The 25,892-nt window shown below is 46.4% G+C and overlaps 1 protein-coding gene across 2 annotated transcripts in view; it reads left to right on the top strand.

Annotated features, from left to right (window-relative positions):
- TCAIM (T cell activation inhibitor, mitochondrial) overlaps positions 1 to 25,892 on the top strand; it is a 139,344-nt gene that overhangs the window by 71,325 nt on the left and 42,127 nt on the right. For both annotated transcript variants that reach the window (XM_063922306.1, XM_063922307.1), the window contains exon 7: positions 19,323 to 19,420. In XM_063922306.1, the coding sequence (XP_063778376.1) occupies positions 19,323 to 19,420 (98 nt within the window). The remainder of the gene's footprint in view (positions 1 to 19,322; positions 19,421 to 25,892) is intronic.

Genomic DNA, 25,892 nt, shown 5'->3' with positions numbered 1-25,892 from the left:
TCAAATCACATTGGTTTAAAACCAGTCAAATCTGTGGATTTGAAGCATCTCACATGAAAAGTGACCATGCTCTTGGTCCTGGCCTGGACCAGGCGAGTGTCAAATTGGTGGTTTTTTTCTCAAAAAAGCCCATATCTGGTTGTCCATTTGGACAGGGCAGAGCTGCGGACTCGTCCCCAGTTCTCTCCCTAAGGTGGTGTCAGTGTTTCACCTGAACCAGCTTATTTTGGTGCCTTGCGCCTACTAGGGACTTGGAGGACTCCAGGTTGCTAGATGTTGTCAGGGCCCTGTAAATGTAGGTTCCAGGACGGCTGGAGTCAGGAAAACTGACTTGCTGTTATCCTGTATGCACCCAACAAACTGGGTGCTCTTGCTTCTAAGCAGACTTTTGCTAGTTGGATGTGTAATACAATTCAGCTTGCACATTCTGTGGCAGGCCTGCCACAGCCAAAATATGTAAATGCCCATTCCACAAGGAAGGTGGGCTTATCTTGGGCGGCTGCCCGAGGGGTCTCGGCTTTCCAACTTTGCCGAGCGGCTATTTAGTCAGGGGCAAACACGTTGGTAAAATCCTACAAATTTGATACCCTGGCTAAGGAGGACCTGGAGTTCTCTCATTCGGTGCTGCAGAGTCATCCGCACTCTCCCGCCCGTTTGGGAGCTTTGGTATTATCCCCATGGTCCTTTCAGGAACCCCAGCATCCACTAGGACGATAGAGAAAATAAGAATTTACTTACCGATAATTCTATTTCTCGGAGTCCGTAGTGGATGCTGGGCGCCCATCCCAAGTGCGGATTATCTGCAATACTTGTACATAGTTACAAAAATCGGGTTATTATTGTTGTGAGCCATCTTTTCAGAGGCTCCGCTGTTATCATACTGTTAACTGGGTTCAGATCACAGGTTGTACAGTGTGATTGGTGTGGCTGGTATGAGTCTTACCCGGGATTCAAAATCCTTCCTTATTGTGTACGCTCGTCCGGGCACAGTATCCTAACTGAGGCTTGGAGGAGGGTCATAGGGGGAGGAGCCAGTGCACACCACCTGATCCTAAAGCTTTACTTTTTGTGCCCTGTCTCCTGCGGAGCCGCTATTCCCCATGGTCCTTTCAGGAACCCCAGCATCCACTACGGACTCCGAGAAATAGAATTATCGGTAAGTAAATTCTTATTATTGCGAATACATTGTTCGCAATTTTTAGATGCTAAGATTCACTCCCAGTAGGCGGCGGCTTAGCATGTGCAAATCTGCTAAAATCCGCTTGCGAGCGAACAACTCGGAATGACCCCCATGGTGTAGACAGCGGCAGCCAGATCAAGGCAATAACAGGGTACTTATAGGAAGGATTAAGGGGTATATTTACTAAAGGTCGATTTGGAAATCGACCTTTATTAAATATATATCCCTAGTAGTTTTACTGAAGATGAGAAGTGGATTGTGTCTCTGTGTTGATTTAGGGGCAAGGAGTAGAGATCATGAAGGTGAAGTGGAAGGAAAGTAACTAGTCTAATAAAGTCATTATTTTAGCTTTGTCCTTATTGTGGTATTATTAGTATACTTTGCCTTTTTATATGTAAATTAAATCACACACCTTATGGAATAGCCAAGAAATTTGCCCTATATACTGTAAGTGGACATTCTATAACAGTCCATATATCGGTCTTATGCCTACCTTTTAAAATGGGCTAAAATTAGCTTTGACCAGTTTTATATTGAAGGTGAATTCTCATTGTAAACATATAAATAATATATATAAAAATAACACTATAATGTCTCAGTAGGAGGCTAATTTTTCTAAAATGATCTATTAATGTACTATTAAATTGTTGCTTTTCCTTTATGTTGTTTTTTTATACATGTCTCCAAATGGGTTGGCTACAAAATCCAGGCAGTCGGATCCCGAAAGTCAGAACACCGACAGCGGAATTCTGATGCATCTGGGTAAGTATTTTAACCCTACACCTAACCTCCCCCCCACCCGCAGCCTAACCCTAACATCCCCCCACCCCCTCAGCCTAAACCTCCCCATAGTGCCTAACCCTAACCCCACTACTTACCGGCGGGATATGTTGGGATGCTGCTGTCTATCTTCTGACTGTCGGGATCCCGACTGCCAGGAATTTGATCACATCCCCTCAAAATATATATGATTGATGAGAAGAATGGTATGAATAAGAGCATATTTTTGTTATACAGTATTATACAGTTATTTGTGTAAGTATGGGCATCTTATCAAAGTCTAGTTGTTTTCTTTCTGTTCATCTTTTCCAGAAAAATATATTTATATACAAGTTTAAAAAGTTGTTTGTTTTTAAATAAAAACTGGTTCTTCTTATGTTTGTCTGTTCAAAACACTAATGTGTGCAGCTATTATTATTTAATGTGCATTTTAAGTTTAGTTAGCAAACTTTACATCATTAATTAATTTCATACTGTATTGTTATTTTCATCAAATATCCAATGTAATTTGTTGGGTACCGCAATGGAGATTGGAGATTATGAGGTCTATTCAGTTGAAGTCAGAATTGCCGTCAAGTCGGAAAGACAGCACTTTCTGACTTTTTTAGGTTGAATCAGGATTCGACCTATTCAACTCGTTGCCGTTTTTCTGACTTGTTGGAAAACGTGTGAATCGGCGGATTAGCCGCGGATACATGTATTTTGTCAAATTTGCGGCATTTCCGACAGGTGTTTGGCCCGTTTTAAACAATGCTGATTCAACTTCAAAAAAAGTTGAAAATGGGCAAACCTTTTGGAAATGCCCGCAAATTGAATACTGAATTGTCTGATCCTCTCCGTCGGAGAGGATCCAACAGGAATTGAATAGACCCTAAAAACAGTATTTAGAGTGAGCAACAGGTATACTATTAGTAAAGTGGCCCCAAATTTAGTGAAATTTGTTATTTTTCTGTGATGACCAACACACATACCTCTGTAAAGAAAGAAGTCATGAGGCCTGAGTGCCAAACTGCTACCTAATAAATACACCTAGAAGCTGCAAAAGTATCCCACTTATAATTTCAGACAAGTTCACCTCAAAAGTGCCCTTGTAAAGAGAGCCAGGATAAAATGGGCTTTCATTGCTTGTCTTTTTATAAAGATTGAATTAAATTAAAAACATCTATTTAACACTTATCCAACATAATTTTATATATTGAAAAAAATGAAAATGTTTTTTTTTTTTAAATATTCTTTTTTTTAATTCCTTCTTTTTTTTTTTGAGAAATTTTATTATTCATTTTTAGCGTGTAACAAGATATTTGCAAGACAGCAGATACATTCGACAAATAACGGCATAGACCATGCTTAATTACAATACAGCAACAACAGTGTATCTGCACGAAGATGATAGAGATGGTGAAACAGAGCAATCAAGGAGCTATGCCTGAGCGGGTGGAACCACGATAAAGTGGCCATGGGTAAAAAAGTAGACCATCGAAGGGCAGAGGAATACCTCTCATTGAAACAACGACATAAGATACAAGATAGAAAAGAGAGTCAAGGTAACAGAGAGAAAAATAGAGAAGGAGAGAGGGAGAGACGGGGAGGGGGGGGGGGGATAGCCGGTTGGTCCTAAGCGCCGGAGCTATGCATCAGGGTAATACTGATAGACCACGAGTAGGGGTAGCGGATCCCATACACATGAACACCGGTTATAGTATATTATATGGTAGCTAACGGTGGTTCAGCACCAACAAATGTCGTCCACGGGGTCCACGTCGTAATAAAGTGGGCAGGAGTGTCATGAAGCACCGCTGTGATACGTTCTAGCCTATAGGTTTGCCAGAGAGCGTTTATGGTGGCAGGCATAGTAGGGGGCGATACAGATTTCCAGTTAGCTGCAATTAGGCATTTAGCCGTATTCAGAATATGCTTAACTAATTTCTGTTGTTGGCGGGGAATGTGGGGCAGTGGACGAGAAAGCAGGTTGTAGAAAGGCGACGCCGGGACTGATAAACCAAGAATGTTAAAAATTAGTTTATGGATTTTAATCCAATATCCTCTGATCCGCGGGCAACTCCACCAAATGTGCAACAGGGCTCCACGTTGGCCACATAGCCGCCAACACCTATCCGAGCAGGAGGAGTAGATAGAATGAAGACGCGTAGGTATCAGGTACCAGCGATAGTTTAGTTTGTAAGAGTTTTCTTTAATTCGAACTGAGATTGAGCTCGTAGAGATCTCCTTTTTGATAACAGACCAGTCCTCAGTAGTCAGAATCTCACCCACCTCTCCTTCCCAAGCCAGCTCATGTGGTTCTTTTTGGGGTAAGTTATGAGCAAGCAAAATCTGGTAGATGGCTGAAAGCAATCCCTTGGTTGATCGGCAAGTGTAGCACAAAGATTCAAAGCTCGATTTATCTCCCATGGAGGATAATCTGGGAATAGAGGTAAAAAAGTGGCGTATCTGTAAGAATTGATAAAAAGCTGAGTGTGGGAGGGATAAGCGCGATTGTAGATCGGCAAATGTTGAACGAATGAAGGGGAACAACGTCCAATAGGAACAGTATGTTATTGTCAGTCCAAGGATCAAATGCTGAGTGGTTCTCGCCTGGCGGGAAGCCAGGGTTATTCCATAGACGGGTGAGAAGGGGATGGAAGGAACATAACCGGTAGAGCCGATAACCGAGATCCCAAATGGATAGAGTAAATCGAACAGTGGGCAATAGAGAGGAGGCAGGGGGGCGGTGTTTCGGTTGACACCATAGAAGGCTATAAGAAGAGTACTTTTGAAGTAAAGTAGCCTCCAGGTGAGTCCAGACTCTATGGCCAGGGGTAGCGTGCCAAAGGACACATGCAGTTAGATGAGTAGCTCTATAATATTTAAGGAGATCGGGAACTCCCAGGCCACCCGCCAGGCGGTGCTTCTGTAGGATCCGCATCTTCACCCTGGGTTTCCTCCCCGCCCAGATAAATTTAGTGATATCAGCTTGAAGGTCTTTAAGAACTTTAGTGGGAACATGAATGGGAAGAGTTTGCCACAGGTAAAGCAGACACGGTAGTAAGGTCATCTTAACAGCTGACATTCGCCCAAACCAGGACAGAATATATTTAGTCCAGGTGGTCATGTCCTGTTTAATAGAAGATAGTAATCTGGGAAAGTTGGCAGCATAGAGACCAGAATAGGATTTAGTTAAGTAGATACCCAGATATTTCAGCTTATCAGCTTGCCAGGTACACGGAAAGAAGCCTGGAGAAGCCGGAGGTCTGGGTCCGCGATGTGCAGGGCCAAGATTTCGGTTTTGTCCGAATTAATGTTATAATTCGAAAAACGGCTATACGCAGTGTGACGGAATGTGGCCATGCCCACGTCACGTCGCGTATTTTTTGGCCAGCCTGGTCCTGCGCTTCAGTAGTGATGGCAGAATGCTAGAGATAACTGTATTTTATCCTGTATAACACACAGCTGTTATTCGTATCTGAGCTGTATACCCCATACTACTGTATGCAGTGGACATATGTATTTAGGTAATTGTCCCTTTTCTTTATATGGTTGTGACTCTCAGTGAATATCTTTCTAGCCCTGATTTGCTCCCTACACAATGCCTATGAAATGTATATGTGTGATTGTACTTAGCTGGGGAGGCTGTGACATCACATGACTATACGGGGTTAACTTCCACTCAGGTTATGGCCAGAGGGCAGCCAACCTTCCTATCTCCATAATTAGTGCCCATTGTTCTGGATGGCCTTCCAGTAGACTAAGTGACTCCAAAGCCACAGGGGGACACCTGGTGTCCCTGGAACTTTTAAATATTAGGATTGAAAATATAATCTTAATCGTAATCATTATTAATGCTACCTGTATATATTGTACAAAGTGTGTTACGGATTTTCCTGTATAATTAGTGTGTATGAAAATAAAGGTACCGTTGTACCTTGCTATTGCGTTCTTACTGTGTGATCTTGGGAACTCGGTAGCGACCTCGGGGGGTAGTGCAGAGCTTTAAACGCTGCCTTTCTCAAGGCAGAGATAGCAAAAGGCGAGAATAATGCACACATGAACACGGGGTCCTCACAATGGTGGCAAGCGGTGGGATCACACAGTCCTGACGTACAGGCAGAGCCAGGGGTCCGTATCGGTATATATGGCCAAGCTCTGAAGGCACAATAGCCCGTAACCCAGTAGTATAGAACCACACACAGGAGAGCTCTTGTAAACCTAGCAGGGATGCCAGGGAGAAGTAAATGGATCATGTGTGAGGGCATTAAGCGAGGGCAAAATTCCGCTTAAGTGTCCGCTTGTCCAGGGGGACATTCCCTGCAAGCGAGGGAGCAGCAGAGTGTGCTGTAGCCCAGAAACGGAGGCTAAAGTGAGGGGGTCCAACAAGTGAGGCTGACCGAGCCCTACTAGTGCAGCCCGTTGGAAGAATGGCGCCGGGAAAGAAGCTCCTTCGGAGAGGCAAGAAGTGCACAAAGTCTCCCAGAGCAGGAGAACTCGTGGATGAGGGATCATCATGGAGTCGGCTGGCTGAGGAATGGGACCTGAGGAGTCCATCCACAAAGATGCAGCCCTTCTGGGATCACTGGGAGGCAGCATGCCTGTGGACTAGCTTGTGGACCGGAGCTACCACAGAGGAGAAAGTTGCCTACCTGACAGAGGAATTTCTGTAGTATGAAAGTGATGCTGCTGTGGACAATCTGCTAGGAACTCTGGAGTGGAGAGCATTAGTTACAGAAGTGAGTAACTCGTAATGTCGCAGATAATGCAGAGAAGCCGGATCGCTGAGGCCAGCGTGCCAGCACCGGGTGATCTGGCTCCTGGGAAGGAGCCAGCGAAGAGAACCCAGAGGGAGGAGGAGTTGATGGTGCCATCTGGGTGGACGACCGAGGGGTCCACCGCAGAGGAAATGTGGCGTGCAGAATCGGGAGATCCATTAACACGAATGAGTCTAGAGGACCTAAGTGCAGAATGGAAGCTACGATGCAGCACCCCCACCGAAGGCCGCTCACACCGCACCCTTATCCGATGAGTGTATGAGCAACAGGATGACCCACTACATGCATTCAGTGTGTACAGGAAATGGGACCTGTGTCCAGGAGAACTGAGAAGTGTCTGGGAGCAGCTGCAGTGACTCCTGCAATGCTTTGAGGATGCGGAGGAGGTCGCAGCGGCACAGGGACAGTTGAATTCCCCAGAGTGGCTGGACCAGTGCCGCAGAGGGCAATCTGAGGAGCGCCGTCTGCTACAGTTTATGCACAATAAGAAAGCGGCAGAACTAGACCCCCCACTGATGCAAGGAGAAATAGCAGAACTGTTCCCATTTAGTGAATTGGAAAATGAGCTAGCTGTGGAGTGTCCCTGCCGTGTGACACCAGGGCTCCGTGACTCGGAAGGAGCCCTAACATCAGAGACTGGGGCTGGGGCAGATAAAAGTCTGGGAGAGGATATTTATTCGCCCTACATGGTGCCGGAGAGTATGGTGGAGCTGGACGCTGTGACCCTGCAGGACGGACCGATGCACCCAGAGCATGCAATGGATGAAGCAGCGCCAGGGTCCAGGGTGAGTGCTGCACCAGAATATATCCCCATAGCAGACCAGAGCCCAGAGAATGTGCCTGTTATTGCAGAGACTCCAGCGCCAGAAACAGAAGAGGCAGAGAGCTTCTGCCTGCAGCTGTCACAAGCTGTCGCCCCAGGTACTAGGCTGGGAGAGAAGGAGATGGAGGTGCCCTGTGTGTACTCTGCCCCCCTAACACCCCAGGAGGATTCTGAAGTATTGTTCCCATTTAGCGAGTCAGACAATGAGGAGCTGAAATCAGAGATATGGTATGTACCCGGGGAGCTACAAGAGACATGGGTACCAGAGGTGGCTAATACAAGATTGGAGCCGGAAGTGGATGGTAAGAGGCACAGCGCACAATCCCCCTGCCCCTCAGAGGAGGACTCCTCACTACCCAGCACTGCACCAGCGAGAGAAGGGGAGGATGCACCTGGAGGCGGCCGGAAGGTGTCAGTAGTACCGATGTACCGTGTCGTCCCACCAGTCCCTATGCCAGTCAGGCTGGGGAAACCGGGTGAGCTGGAGAAGATAGAAGGTCCCCCTGGTGAGACCCTACAGTTGTTGTTTAAGGGGGTAGGGGAGGTGCTAGGCCCAAGTGAGGGATTTGGGGAGGCTTTTGAGGGGGGAGCACATGGAGAAATGCTGATATTCCCTGCTCCTCTGCAGCCATTGTCCCCCTTGCTGCCCAGTGTGGGAGGAGCCCACCCCCCACTGCCTATGACGGGTGGCAGGGGGTTGCGGATTATGCTCAGACCCTGGGAGGTGGGTGAGCAGGAAGAGATGGAGAGTTGCTCAGGTGAGACCCAGCGAGTATTGTTTAAGGGGTTAGAAAATGTTGTAAGCCCCTGGAAGGGAGTAGAGGCTTTTGAGGGAGGAGCATGGGGAGACGCATTGTTAATACCCACTGCTCCCCTGCAGCCGACGTCTGCACTGTCGTTAAGAGCAGAAGGAGAGTCCCCGGCCAGGTTCCCTGATGCTGGTCTGCATGCGCAGATTGGGCCCCTCCCAGTGGCGCCAGAGGTGAATGGAGGGCGATCACCCATAAAGGAAAGACAATTTCCCCAGGAGGGAGACAAACCCAGTACCTGGGATGCTGGAGGTTGTGCTAAGAACTGTGAACTGCGGAGCCCCAGACCCAGAGGACACTTTGAGCCCACGGTTGCTGAACGTAGGAGTTCCAGGTGTAAACCTTACCCAGGGCCACTGGGTGGCTGTGGTCACTGAATCACAGTGGCTGGAAAAAAATGGGGAGGTGTGTGACGGAATGTGGCCATGCCCACGTCACGTCGCATATTTTTTGGCCAGCCTGGTCCTGCGCTTCAGTAGTGATGGCAGAATGCCAGATATAACTGTATTTTATCCTGTATAACACACAGCTGTTATTCGTATCTGAGCTGTATACCCCATACTACTGTATGCAGTGGACATATGTATTTAGTTAATTGTCCCTTTTCTTTATATGGTTGTGACTCTCAGTGAATATCTTTCTAGCCCTGATTTGCTCCCTACACAATGCCTATGAAATATATATGTGTGATTGTACTTAGCTGGGGAGGCTGTGACATCACAAATGACTATACGGGGTTAACTTCCACTCAGGTTATGGCCAGAGGGCAGCCAACCTTCCTATCTCCATAATTAGTGCCCATTGTTCTGGATGGCCTTCCAGTAGACTTAGTGACTCCAAAGCCACAGGGGGCCACCTGGTGTCCCTGGACACTTTTAAATATTAGGATTGAAAATCCCTCCAATCAGGGCACCCTGCCGCATCACCAGGTGAGCAAAGCATCATGAGAGTTTAGGAGGTTTCAAAAGGGCCCGCAGAGAGATTGGAAGGGGATTCTGACTAAGGAAACGCAGGCTGTTGCCAGGAGTCGAGAGACCCTGTCAGCCCGTTTGTCTGGAGACCTGGCTTTGTGGAGAGGGTCCAGTCTACACAGTTAAGCGTTAGCTCCATCGGGAGCTGTCCCAGGTGTGTGACTGGTGTGCCGGCTGGAGCCGGGTGACTGGTCAGCACACCCTACCTCTGCATGGTAGAGGACCATCAGGTCATGCGGCCGGGATCAGCAAACCAGTATCCGCAAGGAGTCGCCAAACGCAAGTATTCCCTGAGGTGGCTAGTGACTGTGTAGGGGCAGGAGTTGTTGCTTTGTGTGGTTCTTTCTGTGATATAATCTTAATCGTAATCATTATTAATGCTACCTGTATATATTGTACAAAGTGTGTTACGGATTTTCCTGTATAATTAGTGTGTATGAAAATAAAGGTACCGTTGTACCTTGCTATTGCGTTCTTACTGTGTGATCTTGGGAACTCTGTAGCGACCTCGGGGCGCAGTGCAGAGCTTTAAACGCTGCCTTTCTCAAGGCAGAGATAGCAAAAGGCGAGAATAATGCACACATGAACCCGGGGTCCTCACACGCAGTTATCTCCTCCATCAAGTGTGGGAGGGAGACGTGAGGATCCGTAAGGGTAAGAATAACGTCATCGGAATACAGTGCAATTTTATGGTTCTGATTTCCCACTACAATAGCAGATATGTTACGATTCAGTCTAATTCTAGCTGCCAGCGGCTCCATAATGAGGGCACATAGCAGGGGGGAAAGGGGACAGCCCTGCCGGGTGCCGTTTCTTATAGGAAGGGGATCAGGGGATAAACCATTGACTAAGATGGAGGACGAGGGATTATGATAAAGCGAAGTGACGCCTTTATAAAAGGCCCCATGCAAGCCCATATTGATAAGAGTCTGCTGTATAAATGGCCAGGCCACCCTATCAAAGGCCTTTTCTGCATCAAGAGCCACCACCAGGGTCGAAAGAAATTTGTCTTGTGCTAGGTGGATAAGATCAATGAGGCGCCTGGTGTTATCCGCAGCCTGTCTACATGGGACAAAGCCGACTTGGTCGGGATGAATGAGGGAAGGTAAGAAGGGAGGAAGTCTGTTAGCCAGGATTTTTCGACATTCAGGAGTGAGATAGGTCTATAGTTTCTCGTCTCTAAGGGGTCCCTATCCGGCTTGGGAATGAGAATAAGGTTGGCCCTGGTGGTGGCCTCATCAAATGAACCCCCTTCTAGAACTGAATTAAATAGAGATTGAATCATGGGGAGCAAAGGGGTTGTAAACTTTTTATAATACAAGGCGGTAAAGCCATCAGGGGCTGCAGAGCGGCGTAGCTGTTTAATGGCCTCCGTAATTTCCTCTATAGAGATGGGGGCATTAAGCTTCGAGACGTCCGACTCGGAGAACTTAGGGAGGCTACAAGAGGATAGATAGTCTTGAAGCCCGGGGACATGGTGGGAGTCAGGGTCAGCAGTAGGCGGAAGATTGTATAAAGATGTATAATAGTCCCGAAATTGAGAGGCCATACGTGCCGGGTCAAATGTAGTGGAACCCTCAGCGCATCGTAGAGAGACATTGCGGTTTTGGGTGCGCTTCGCTCGCAGCTTCTGGGCAAGTAAGGTGTCAGCCTTATCGGACTTCTCGTAAAACTTTTTGGTCAGAATCTGAGACAATTGGCCCTTAACTGCTAGAAGTTTGGAGTATGTTTTCTTCCTGGGGCGATGTTGATGTAGGTGAGTCAGGGCGATAAGTTCTGACTCCAGGTCTCGGATACGTTGTAACTTGGTCTTTTATTGAGCAGCTGAAAGGCTTCTGAGGTAGCCGCGTATGGAGGCCTTGTGTGCCTCCCATAACACGAAGGGAGAGATGTCCGGAGACGCATTATTAGCGTAGTAATTTGTCAGTGCGGTAGTAATATCAGCAACGGTGCATTTCTTGAGGAGAAGGGATTCATTCAAGCGCCAGGAACGGATGGGGGGGTGGGGGGGTGGGAGCCGATATCTCAAATAACACAGCAGAATGGTCTGACCGGGAGATGGGGAGCGTCTGAGCACCGAGGAGTTTGCGGGTTGTGTCGTGGTCGACAAATACATAGTCAATACGCGTATAGAGATGATGAGGTGGGGAATAGTGCGTAGGGATACAAAGTTCTCCAACCATCGTAGAGATCATGAAGTGATTGATATTGCAGGTGTTTAGCCAGTTTGGTGGGAGTAGCAGGAGTAGCACCGGGGTGGGACCTATCCATAAGGGGATTCATAGTAACATTACAGTCACCACCAATGATAGTCATACCCATAGGGAGCTGGGAGAGGTTGTTAAAAAAGGTAGTGAAGAGGGAACCCTGCTGCACATTAGGAGCATAAACGGAAGCCAGAATAAGAGGGACCTGATTATAGGAATAAGAGAGAATAATGTAGCGGCCCTGAGGATCCGATACAGTATCATGAACAACTATGGGCAGGCCACGACGTATCATGATAGCAGTGCCTCTACGCTTAGCAGACATATTAGAGTAGTAAACGTGGGGAAATTGTTTACAGGACAGAGAGGGATGGGGCGGTTTAAAGTGGGTCTCCTGGATCAAAACAATATCGGACTTCCGTCTATTAAATAATTGGATAGCCATGGCATGCTTGGTGGGAGAATTAAGACCGTTAGCATTAACCGATAAAACGTTCAAAGTCATGGCGGAAAAGTATGCGGGTGATGCAGAGTGGAAGGCACAAAGGGACCGGATCGGCTATGAAGAAGTAAATGAGGAGAAGAAGAGAAAGGAAAGAGAGAAAAGGGAGAAGAATCTGTAGAAGTGTACAGAAGGGAGAAACCCTTTCCTATAGAAGGGCTGGGTTCAACAAACAAAGGATAAGCGCCGTCTGGGCGCATCCTTCGGTGGGGGGGGTGGGCTCGTAGCAAAAGAGCACATAAAGAGGAGAAGCATATAAAGGAGGGTACAGGGAAAGCGACCAAGTGACAGGGGGATATTGGAGGTTGATAGAATTGCATCATAAAGGCAAGTGCGAGCAACCTAAGCATAGGAAGAGAATGGAATAAAACATTCAATGATATCGGAGATTAATCAGGGAGAAATATTACCGGACCAATACAAACATAAACGGGAAAACACAGAACCAAACAGTAGGATAGGGACAGCCCAGTGATGGGGAGGTCCCAGTAATAGGATAGGGTATATAAACCGCAACAATATCAGGAGCTGAATAAAGGTGATAACTACCCGAACGAACAGCCCACCAGCAAGAGACCCCCAGTTACATACTAAGAGAAAAACAACAATAATGAGCTGGGCCTGGTGAGGTGGCAGCCATCCAGGGCCGGGTGTTCAGGTGTTAAAACGAGATAAACAGCAATATAAAACAGAACAAAAAGGTAGAAATCACATTAATGAAGGCTGTATTACTATATACCATATAATGTTCAAAAGGTAGACCATTTCCGGGGCTGGAGCCCAGAAAGTGTTCAAGTAGAAGACCATTCCGAAGCCGGAGCCCTAGGGCCCGAGGCAGGGGGTGACAGCTGGACCCGGATCGACTCAGGTAGATCTTCGTAAATGCCAAGAGTCTTAAGTAAATCAGCTCCCTGCGTCGGGGTTTTGATTGCAAACATAGTTCCATTCCGGGTGACTTGCAATTGAAAAGGGAAGCCCCACTTGTACTTAATGGAATGGGCACGGAGTGTCTTGGTTACGTTGATGAGGTCTCTGCGCTTTTGGAGAGTAGAGGGAGCAAGATCCTGGAAAAGTTGCAGCTGGGAGCCGGCATAAAAAACCAACGGCGTCCCTCTAGCCGCCAGCATGATTCTCTCCTTGGTAGCGTAGTAATGAAAACGTATAATAACATCACATGGTGGTTGGTTAGGAGGTGGTTTAGGTCGGATGGCCCTATGGGCACGGTCCAAATGAAGAAGGGCCACAGGGACATCCGAAACCAGCTGTAGAAAAAGGTTCTCAAAGTACTCGGGGAGAGACTCAGAGGATACACTCTCAGGGATGTTTCGAACACGGATATTGTTCCGGCGATTGCGATTGTCAATATCCTCTAAGTGGTCTCTGTACGCTTCCATATCAGCCCGGATGTCCAAGAGTTCCTGTTCAACTACAGTTTGAAAGTGGCAAACTTCATCGACCTTGCGTTCCAAGGAGTCTGTGCGGGAACCCAGGTCAGCCAGCTCAGATCTGAACTCAGTTAAGACCGCCCTCATTTCAGATTGGATCATTTTCGTAACAATAGCCACAATATCTTGAGTAGAAAGTGGAGCAATGGAGGTGGCGGCGTCAGCAGAATCAAGGGATTGGTCGGCTGATGGTGAATTCCGGGCGGAAGTGACGGCTTTCTCCCAGGCATGCAGAATACTAGGTTTAGGCATCTGGGAATTCTTGCGATTTTTTTTGAGACATTATTAACACAGAGTCTCGGATCAATATAGTAGGGTAATGCAATATATGTGACAGTGCCCCCCGTTACTAAACAGTCGCTATGATTAGGGAGACATGAACCCCATGTGGTTCACTAAGTGTTTAGAGAAGCCTAGAAACAGCATGGGGATCACCACGGCAAGAGGAGTAGGAGACTCCAGCGGCCTGTATGCCAGTAACGCAACCCACAGTTATCACGGTAATTGTCCACCAGTCCTGGGCCAGCCAAGGAACGAGTATGAATTCCCGAGAAGTGGATAATACAGCAGGTGGAAAGGGCAGCCAGGGGCACGTAAAAGAGGACGGACTCTCACCTTGGGGTACATTTACTAACATTCGTAATTCCCGAAAATAGGTCAAAGTTCAATCACGAATGACATCGACAGTGTAAAACTGCAACTTTTTGAATTTATTACGATGGATTTACTAAGCTGTCGTATTCGTGTTTTTCTTTTCTTCCGATGTCGATGTCATTCGTTTTTTTTTACCTAATTTTACGGCAGTGATTAGCAAAACACTGCCTTTTTTTTTTAACAATCAATCTCGGCCGGATCTGTGTGATCCGTGCTGGGGTTCTTTTTTATTTTTATTTTTAATTAAACAATGTAAAATCCCCCAAAAAAATGCGTGGGGTCCCCCCTCCTAAGCATAACCAGCCTCGGGCTCTTTGAGCCGATCCTGGTTGCAGAAATATGTGGGAAAAAATGACAGGGGTTCCCCCATATTTAAGCAACCAGCATCGGGCTCTGCGCCTGGTCCTGGTCCCAAAAATACGGGGGACAAAAAGAGTAGGGGTCCCCCGTATTTTTAAAACCAGCACCGGGCTCCACTAGCTGGACAGATCATGCCACAGCCGGGGGTCACTTTTATACAGCGCCCTGCGGCCGTGGCATCAAAAATCCAACTAGTCACCCCTGGCCGGGGTACCCTGGGGGAGTGGGAACCCCTTCAATCAAGGGGTCCCCCCCCCCAGCCACCCAAGGGCCAGGGGTGAAGCCCGAGGCTGTCCCCCCCCATCCAATGGGCTGCGGATGGGAGGGCTGATAGCCTTTGTTGTAAAATAAAAGATATTGTTTTTAGTAGCAGTACTACAAGTCCCAGCAAGCCTCCCCCGCATGCTGGTACTTGGAGAACCACAAGTACCAGCATGCGGCGGAAAAACGGGCCCGCTGGTACCTGTAGTACTACCACTAAAAAAATACCCAAAAAAACACAAGACACACACACCGTGAAAGTATAATTTTATTACATACATACACACATACATACATACATACATACTTACCTTATGTTCCCACGCAGGTCGGTCCTCTTCTCCAGTAGAATCCAAGGGGTACCTGTTGAATAAATTCTACTCACGAGATCCAGGGGTCCAGGCTCCTCGGCAAATCCAGGGATAATCCACGTACTTGAATAAAACAAAAAAACGGTTGCCCGACCACGAACTGAAAGGTGACCCATGTTTGCACATGGGTCACCTTTCCACGAATGCCAGAAACCCACTTTGCCTTCTGGCTAAGTGGGTTTCTTCAGCCAATCAGGGAGTGCCACGTTGTAGCACTCTCCTGATCAGCTGTGTGCTCCTGTCCTCACTGACAGGCGGCACACGGCAGTGTTACAATGTAGCGCCTATGCGCTACATTGTAACCAATGATGGGAACTTTCTGCCCTGCGGTTGACCTAAAGTGACGTCACCGCTGAGCAGAAAGTTCCCATCATTGGTTACAATGTAGCGCATAGGCGCTACATTGTAACACTGCCGTGTGCCGCCTGTCAGTGAAGACAGGAGCACACAGCTGATCAGGAGAGTGCTACAACGTGGCACTCCCTGATTGGCTGAAGAAACCCACTTAGCCAGAAGGCAAAGTGGGTTTCTGGCATTCGTGGGAAGGTGACCCATGTGCAAACATGGGTCACCTTTCAGTTCGTGGTCGGGCAACCGTTTTTTTGTTTTATTCAAGTACGTGGATTATCCCTGGATTTGCCGAGGAGCCTGGACCCCTGGATCTCGTGAGTAGAATTTATTCAACAGGTACCCCTTGGATTCTACTGGAGAAGAGGACCGACCTGCGTGGGAACATAAGGTAAGTATGTATGTATGTATGTGTGTATGTATGTAATAAAATTATACTTTCACGGTGTGTGTGTCTTGTGTTTTTTTGGGTATTTTTTTAGTGGTAGTACTACAGGTACCAGCGGGCCCGTTTTTCCGCCGCATGCTGGTACTTGTGGTTCTCCAAGTACCAGCATGCGGGGGAGGCTTGCTGGGACTTGTAGTACTGCTACTAAAAACAATATCTTTTATTTTACAACAAAGGCTATCAGCCCTCCCATCCGCAGCCCATTGGATGGGGGGGGACAGCCTCGGGCTTCACCCCTGGCCCTTGGGTGGCTGGGGGGGGGGACCCCTTGATTGAAGGGGTTCCCACTCCCCCAGGGTACCCCGGCCAGGGGTGACTAGTTGGATTTTTGATGCCACGGCCGCAGGGCGCTGTATAAAAGTGACCCCCGGCTGTGGCATTATCTGTCCAGCTAGTGGAGCCCGGTGCTGGTTTTAAAAATACGGGGGACCCCTACTCTTTTTGTCCCCCGTATTTTTGGGACCAGGACCAGGCGCAGAGCCCGATGCTGGTTGCTTAAATATGGGGGAACCCCTGTCATTTTTTTCACCATATTTCTGCAACCAGGATCGGCTCAAAGAGCCCGAGGCTGGTTATGCTTAGGAGGGGGGACCCCACGCAATTTTTTTTTAAAAAATAAACACTTTCCCACCCCTTCCCACTGATATACATGCACGGATCTCATGGATCCGTGCATGCCTATCCAAACACGAATAAAAAAAAAAGTTCTGTTTTTTTTTAGCACTTTTTTACGAGTTGTAATTTTTCACGGCAGTGTTTGTTCTTTTTTTGCTTTGCACTTCTTAGTAAATGACCGAGATTCATACTTAAACAGCCGCGTTTTGACCGATGGTGTATTCATTCGTAATTTTTTACCTGAACTTGCAAAAAATTACGAATGCCCTCATCACTGCCGTGATTAGTGTTTAGTAAATGACCGAGATTAACCGAGATGACACTTTGAAGAAAAAACGGCATCTCGGTCAAAATCGGGAGCTTAGTAAATATACCCCCTTGTCTCAGGAGTCCGCGAGAATCCAGATAGGAGATCCAGAATGTTAACGGATGCCTGCGGACAGTTGACAGGCACTTCCACACCAAGCCAGGCTGGGACAGAGAGAGGAGAGAGAGCAACCACAGCCTAGCAGGATCGGCCTCCCTCCGCTTGCGCTGTGCAGAGCAGTACTGGGTTTCCACCCTCCGTTATGTGTGGGGTAGTGGAGCTTCTATGGATGCAGGAGGCCGGCAGGAGAAGCCAGAAGGAGGCCCGCAGCCCCAAGTGCGGAAGCCCGAGTACTCCGCGTCACGGAGCTCTGGAGGTGTGGCTGTACTAAACCCGGGGCCCAGGATCACCGGCCCGACCATGCCGCAGCTTGCGGGGATAGATTATGTAGTCCCCGGGTCCCGCGGCAGGCAGCGGGCCGCTCGGGAGGACTCCCGCAGGGCAGGAAGGAATCCAGGGCCCGGTCCGGCAGACGGAGGGTGGAGGGGAGGGAGAGAGTTTGCAGGAGGATTCACTAAGATGGCCGCCGCGCGTCTCACCCAGCGGGCAGGCCGCGCCGCAGTCCGTCACTCTCCTGGGGGGAAAGCAGGCCGGGAAGGTAGTAGGGACCCTCGGGCAGCGTTCAGCGGTGGTAGAAGCTCCAGCAGGGGGATCGAGCAGCCGCCGGGCGGGTCAGAGTCTCTGGAGGTCAGCGGCGGGTCGGCGTGGAAATCGAGGCCCCGGGCTGGAGAGCTCAGGTAGGCCACAGTCCGCAGGAGCTCCGATTTTGCTCCCCGACTCCGCAGCGCTCACCTGGCCACCTCAGAGGGGAATAGGGGAACACCCAGCAGCAGTCAAAGTATGAGGATGAGAGAACAGGCAGATTTTAAAAGCCCAAGCCGCAGGAGCTCCCCTCAGGCAAGTCCGTACTCCTCAGCAGCTAGGCTACGCCCCCATTTTTTTTTTTTATATTGCTGTCCCTATACATCAGACTATCAATGATCGTGGCTTTGCATTTCCATGGCGGCTGCTCCTCTCTGCAGCTGCCGCATGTGGGCTTCCGCTGGGCTGCCCGATTAGCAGTGATCGGCTTTATGGCAGGCATTAGTGGAGGATTAAGGATGCAAAGGGACTGGGAGAGAAAGCCCAGCCTGGTACGGTTGCATCTGATGCGACTATGTCAGGCAAGTGATTAAGACCTCCTTAACACTCCCATTGGAGTAACTCACAGCACTCTAGTGATGGCTGTATTTCGGTCAAGGTCTAGTAGCTCCAACTCCAAAGTTACTTTTAAAACATAGGGGTCTATTTACTAAGCCTTGGAGAGAAATACAGTGGATGGAGATAAAGTGCCAGACACCCAGCTCCTAACTGCCATTTTTCAAACACAGACTGTAACATGGCAGTTAGGAGCTGGTACTTTATCTCTCTCCACTTTATTTCCTTCCAAGGCTTAGTAAATGCACCCCATAATTCTTATTTATTACATATCTCTGAAAATAAGTCTCATGGAAACATAATAATAAATATATTGATGGATCAAACATCTGTTTACCATTGGATAGATATAACACTGCTCTCTCATGACAGTATGATAAATACGTCTTTATATGGTTTCTGTACATGGTAAATGTGTCTGTTTAGCACGTGATGTGGGGTTCCCTTCCCTACTTATAAATATTGATGTGGTTAATATAAAACACATCAAAGCATAGATTTTTATGAAGTTGAACATTCAATACTAGCCCAAGTGGTTATAGAAGAAGGAGGCAGTCTCCATCTCTTTGTTCTCAGATTGACCAGCCCACTGCTTGGAGTCTGCCAGTGTCTCCTAAAGGTGAACAAAGAGCTCTTCAAGAACAGGACTAAGGAGGAGATGTACTGAGCAGTGAAAAGAGTAGAGAAGTGTGCCAGTGGAGAAGTTGCCCATGGCAACCAATCAGCATTGAAGTTACATTTATAATTGGCATACTATAAATGTATACTGAGCTGCTGATTGGGTGCCATGGGCAACTTTTCCACTGTCTAACTTCTCCACTCTTTTTACTGCTTAGTACATCTCCCGCACAGTTAAGTAACATCTTGTCAGTTGAGAAGACTAGCACCCTTCATTTCTTAACTTCATTCTGTATCTTTGTTTTCTACTGCAAAAGGGTTCTCTGATCAAAGGGTAAACACACATAATAACACAGGCCTTTTTCGCAGATATATACACACTGATATATCAGGGCAAATCTTCATTGAGAATAATCAGAATACTATTGATGTATGATATATATCAAGATATTCCCGCCTGCTATGACCTTAGCTTCACAGTGAAGCTATCCTTTTACTGCAATTGTGGCTTTGATCCCATTTTAATGTATTAACATTACATGAACAGATAAAACGGGACAGTGACTATACATTAGAGTCAGAAACTGTATTATTCTCTTTACCCAGGTGGCAGAGAAGTTGGGGTATTGCTCATCGTTGTGGGCAATTGCACAGCTTAAGTCGACTAACGCAGCAAAGTTGTGACTCACTGAAGATGGCGAAAGGTAACTATCCCAACTACAGTAGATGGTCTCTTCATAGTACAGTCTCCTTTTTATGTTCTGCCACTTTGTTTTTCTCAGGATATAGTTAGATTGCATATTCTCCTGCTGTAGTCATAGAGGTTGTTATACAGTAGATGAGCACAAAAGGAAAGAAAAGCAGATTGCCGTGTACTTCTTTATATTCATAGATTGTAAAATATAGGATTTATTTAGACACTTTTAAAAATATCTGTCTCTAGGTTTAAGAAATAGTTTAGGTTATTTTAGTAAAGCATGCAATTAGATGTGAAAATAAGAGAAAAATGTGTTTTGGGGTATTGCTTGTATTTCTTGTGTATCTTTAAGGGGGTAATTCAGACCTGATCGCTCGCTAGCGTTTTTTGCAGAGCTGCGATCAGGTCGGAACTGCACATGCGTATGCACCGCAATGCACAGGAGCGTTGCACAGGTACAAAGCGGTTTGTTGCTCTGCAATGGGTTTGTGCGAAGTATCCATTCGCACGGGCGATCGCAAGGTGATTGATAGGAAGAAGGCGTTTGTGGGTGTCAACTGACCGTTTTCTGGGAGTGGTTGGAAAAACGCAGGCGTTCCCAAGCGTTTGCAGGGTGGGTGTCTGACGTCACTTCCGGTCCCGGACAGGCTGAAGTGATCACAGTGGCTGAGTAAGTCCTGGGCTACTCAGAAACTGTACAAAATGTTTTTGTACCGCTCGGCTGCACATGCGATCGCACACTTGCTCAGCTAAAATGCACTCCCCGGTGAACGCAGGACTGCAAAAAACAGCTAGCGAACAATCCGGTCTGAATTACCCCCTATATCTTTATATATGGAGAGATTCTGTAAACTTTGGCCTCAAGGTCATAAGGTGTAATAAGACGACTTTGTGCCTTGGAGAGAGAGAAAGTACTAGCCAATCCGCTCCTAACAGACATGTGACAGACTGTGTTTGAAAAATGACAGGAGCTAATTGGTTGGTAGTTTATCTCTCTCCACTTTATCACTCTCCAAGACTCTGTACAGCTGCCTCTAAGTATGAATATCTACTATGTTTTTCAGTGATTTTTGGTAGGTAAAAAGAAAAAAGCGCACAGGTTGGGCGAAACACGCAACACACCCCTTTTCCAGTATCCCATGGAGCACACATGGGTGCCAGGCACCAGGAAAAAACAAAAAAACTCTGACTACACTCTTGCACACCGCACATCTACTCAAAGGTATCTACCTCCTTGTTCTTTAATTGGGGGACACTAATGACACTGCCCTGCAATGTCCTAAATGACAACAGGGCTGCCCCCAACAGCAGAAATGCATCTTCTTCCTTTATTCTTAAACCAGCCAGTCTGCTCTCTCACCGTATATTCACTGTATTATACACATGGACAGGCAGTAGAAGCTACTGGACAGCTGGTTTAGACTTTAACACATTACACTATTACCTTGCAATTACTATACACCATGACAATGGTCGTGTCATTTCATACCTCTTGCAATGTGTTTTACTACCCATGTGCATAGAACTTGGATATCACTGAACAATTATACAGCTCCTGTGTTTAATAAGTATAGCTGATGGGAAGTGTCCATCAAAGAGCAATTACACAGTTTACACAAGACGTGCAGTTATCTCCCCCTTGAATTACCTTTATACATAGTGGAATTAATTTACCTGCATGCCTCTGTGATATGTCTTGCTGTATGAACTATAGAAAAGAGTACAATTAGTATCTATTACTTTATGTCTGTGTCATCTTATCCACAGGAACTGCATTATATTGTTTTTGTCTGTGCCATCTTTTTCATAGGAACTGCATTGTAATATTATATATATGCCCTCTATAGGACTTGGTACTACATTACATACCAAGCACTATTTGATGCTCAGTGCTAATTAGGTGTACGTGTTGTCACATTGTTACTACACAGTGTATACCATTTTTTTCCGAGACAGAGATTGCTCTATCCTTTGCTCATGGTTTTCTTGTTAAAACCATCATTGTTGGAAGTTGATGACCTGTGAACAGAGGTGTAGCTAGGTGCCATGGCACCCGGAGCAAGGGTATGTTTTGGAAACCCTCCTCTGTACTGAATTGGGGGCATGTTACATTTGAAAAGGAAAAAAATATTTAAAAATCCTAAATTGGTGACAGGGCCAGTTCTAGACCTTGTGGAGCTCAGGGCAAAAGTTTCCTTTGGGTGCCCCCAAGCTAAAAACAGGGACAGTGTGTGCCGAAGGCATGCAACTAAAATATAGGGGCATGGCTTCATGGGGATGGAATGTGGCCTCAGAATAGTACCAATTCAAATTACACCGCACATTAGTGTCTGTTATTCACATTCCACCACATTGTGGAGCCCCTTATACACGTAACACCACAGTAGAGCCGCTTATACATACACCACCACAGTAGAGCCAGCGCTACTTATACACGTTACATCACAGTAGAGCCGCTTATGCACATTATGCCACAGTAGAGCTGTTTATACACGTTACATCACTGGAGAGCCACTTGTATATGTTACGCTGCATCTTCTAATGCAGAAAGAGGTGCAGCATCAGCAAGGGCAAAAAGAGGTGCTGCAGCAGCTGGGGCAGAGAGAGGTGTTGCAGAAGCTGGGGCAGATAGGGTGTTGCAGAAGATGGGACAAAGGTGGTCATTCCGAGTTGATCGCTCGTTATATATTTTTTGCAACGGAGCGATTAGTCGCTAATGCGCATGCGCAATGTCCGCAGTGCGACTGCGCCAAGTAAATTTGCTATTAAGTTAGGTATTTTACTCACGGCATTACGAGGTTTTTTCTTCGTTCTGGTGATCGTAGTGTGATTGACAGGAAGTGGGTGTTTCTGGGCGGAAACTGGCCGTTTTATAGGTGTGTGCGAAAAAACGCTGCCGTTTCTGGGAAAAACGCGGGAGTGGCTGGAGAAACGGGGGTGTGTCTGGGTGAACGCAGGGTGTGTTTGTGACGTCAAACCAGGAACGAAACTGACTGAACTGATCGCAATGGCAGAGTAAGTCTCCAGCTACTCAGAAACTGCACAGAAATGTCTATTCGCAAATCTGCTAATCTTTCGTTCGCAAATCTGCTATGCTAAGATTCACTCCCAGTAGGCGGCGGCTAAGCGTGTGCAATGCTGCTAAAAGCAGCTTGCGAGCGAACAACTCGGAATGAGAGCCAAAGAGAGGTACTGAAACATCTGGGACATAGAGAGGTGCTGCAGCAGCCAGGGCAAAGAGAGGTGCTGCAGCATCTGAGGCTTAGAGGGGTGCTGCAGCAGCTGAGGCAGAGCAAGGTGCTGCAGCAGCCAGGACAGAAAGAGGTGCTGCAGCAGCAGGGGCAGAGAGTGGTGCTGCAGGACAGAAGAAATCCTGCTGCACAGACAGTGAGACATCTAAAGAGGGTGGCAGAGCTCTGGCAGTCGGTGTATCCTGCTGTAGTCTCTGGCCTGCCCTGTTCCCTACCTAGTCTGCGAGTCAGTGTGTGCCCCTCTGCTTCTCCTCCTCTTACTCTGCGGCTTCCTGTACAGCGGCCGGTGGTCTAGTGAGGGGAGGGAGGAAAGGGTCAGGCTGCAGTGCACCCTCTAACTTTTCCGGAGCTCGCGCTCCACCGGAACCACCCTCGCTACACCCCTGCCTGTGAACTTTCTCACCACAAATGATTTAATAGTTACAGTTTTGCTATTTAAAATTGTAGCACTAATATAAAAACTCTATAATAACTTCTGGCGTTGGTGCCTGATACTTCTGTAGACGACTTAACTATATCCAATACTCTATGGCCCTCATTCCGAGTTGTTCGCTCGCAAGCCGCTTTTCGCAGCAGTGCACACGCTAAGCCGCCGCCCTCTGGGAGTGAATCTTAGCTTAGCAGATTTGCGAACGAAAGATTCGCAATATTGCGAAAAGATTTTTCTGTGCAGTTTCTGAGTAGCTCGAGACTTACTCTTCCAGTGCGATCAGTTCAGTGCTTGTCGTTCCTAGTTTGACGTCACAAACACACCCAGCGTTCGCCCAGACACTCCCCCGTTTCTCCAGCCACTCCCGCGTTTTTCCCAGAAACGGCAGCGTTTCTTCACACACACCCATAAAACGGCCAGAAACACCCACTTCCTGTCAATCACACTACGATCACCAGAACGAAGAAAAAAACTCGTAATACCGTGAGTAAAATACCAAACTTCTTAGCAAATTTACTTGGCGCAGCCGCAGTGCGAACATTGCGCATGCGCAGTTAGCGGAAAATCTCTGCGATGCGAAAAAATTAACGAGCGAACAACTCGGAATGAGGGCCTATGTCTTAGAAGTCATCTTTTCATAATATCGCCTGGCTGGCATAATCTATTATGATCTGCCAGCCCTACCATTATCGCTGTGTATTTCAGATCTAGAGGCTTTCTTTAGCTGCAACATAGGAGGTATAGTAATACAGGTTGAGTATCCCTTATCCAAAATGCTTGGGACCAGAGGTATTTTGGATATGGGATTTTTCCGTATTTTGGAATAATTGCATACCACAATGAGATATCATGGTGATGGGACCTAAGTCTAAGCACAGAATGCATTTATGTTACATATACACCTGGGGGGTAATTCCAAGTTGATCGCAGCAGGAAATTTTTTAGCAGTTGGCCAAAACCATGGCCCTCATTCCGAGTTGATCGGTCGCAAGGCGAATTTAGCAGAGTTACACACGCTTAGTCTACGCCTACTGTGAGTGTATCTTAGCATCTTAAAAGTGCGAACGAAGTTTACGCAATATTGCGAACAAAAAAAACTTAGCAGTTTTAGAGTAGCTCCAGACTTACTCTGCCTGTGCGATCAGTTCAGTGCTTGTCGTTCCTGGTTTGACGTCACAAACACTCCCAGCGTTCGCCCAGACACTCCCCCGTTTCTCCGGCCACTCCTGCGTTTTTTCCGGAAACGGTAGCGTTTTCAGCCACACGCCCATAAAACGCCGTGTTTCCGCCCAGTAACACCCATTTCCTGTCAATCACACTACGTTCGCCGGTGCGAACAAAAAGCCGTGAGTAAAAATCCTTTCTTCATAGCAGAATTACTTAGCGCAGTCGCAGTGCGAACATTGCGCATGCGCTCTAAGCTGATTTTCACTGCGATGCGAAAAAAAAGAACGAGCGAACGACTCGGAATGAGGGCCCATGTGCACTGCAGGGGGGCAGATATAACATGTGCAGAGAGAGTAAGATTTGGGTGGGTTATATTGTTTCTGTGTAGGGTAAATACTGGCTGCTTTATTTTTACACTGTAATTTAGATTGCAGATTGAACTCACCACTCCCAAATCTATATCTCTCTGCACATGTTATATCTGCCTCCCCTGCAGTGCACATGGTTTTGCCCAAGTGCTATCAAAAATCCTGCTGCGATCAACTTGGAATTACCCCCCTTATACACACAGCCTGAAGATAATTTTAGCCAATATTTTTTTATAACTTTGTGCGTTAAACAAAGTGTGTGTACATTCACACAATTCATTTATGTTTCATATACACCTTATACACACAGCCTGAAGGTAATTTAATACAATATTTTTAATAACTTTGTGTATTAAACAAAGTTTGTGTACATTGAGCCATCAAAAAACAAAGGTTTCACTATCTCACTCTCACTCAAAAAAGTCTGTATTTCGGAATATTCCGTATTTCGGAATATTTGGATATGGGATACTCAACCTGTAGTAACTTTTATATTTTACTATGGGGAGAAATTTCTCTTTTACTCCTACACTCCTGTCTTCCCTTTTATATTTTAATATAGATCGAATAAAAGTAAATTTTTTTATTTAAATTCACTGAGTGTGCATCCAAAAAGAGGTATGTTTTTTTTGTTTTTGCGCTCTTGCAAATAAACTCCTTGCTGTCTCACAATACATGTATTGTGAACTATCTGACCAGGCAGAACATACAGTAATAAAGAGCCACATTGAACGTATATGTTACGTTATCACTAATTAATACTCCATTAAAGGGCCCAAAAAATAATTCAAATATTGATGAGTAATTATAATTTAAAGATTTTAGTTTTGTGAACAACAGTGTGTGTGTGTGTGTGTGTGTAAATAATAAAATTTCCAATTATGCGGTCAAAAATATTTTTGCTGTGAGAGCAATTTTGTGCCCGTAACATTTTGAGTAAATCTTGCGATTCTTAGTTAAACTTATCCTTTCTCAGTATTTATCTTATGAGTATATGTGCATAAAATATCTGTCAAGTTTCATTCTATGTAATCCAGATATAATAATCTAATGGTATTCTCCCATTAGGATCATTTATCTCATTCGGCTGTCCTATATTTTAGAAGAGAGCTAAGCAAAGTTTATAGTTATCTATATTTTTTGGAGCTACAATTCCCAGAATGTATTTTCTAGCACTGGAAAGGAAAAGATTGCTAGGTATTTTTGTTTATTTTTTATTTTTGTATTTGACATAATATATATTATAATGTATGTAACTTTTTT

Source organism: Pseudophryne corroboree, chromosome 5 (genome assembly GCF_028390025.1).
Source record: "Pseudophryne corroboree isolate aPseCor3 chromosome 5, aPseCor3.hap2, whole genome shotgun sequence".
Classification (NCBI taxonomy): Eukaryota; Metazoa; Chordata; class Amphibia; order Anura; family Myobatrachidae; genus Pseudophryne; species Pseudophryne corroboree.
Note: the sequence above shows the minus strand (reverse complement) of the source record. Positions and strands in the feature narration are given on the sequence as shown.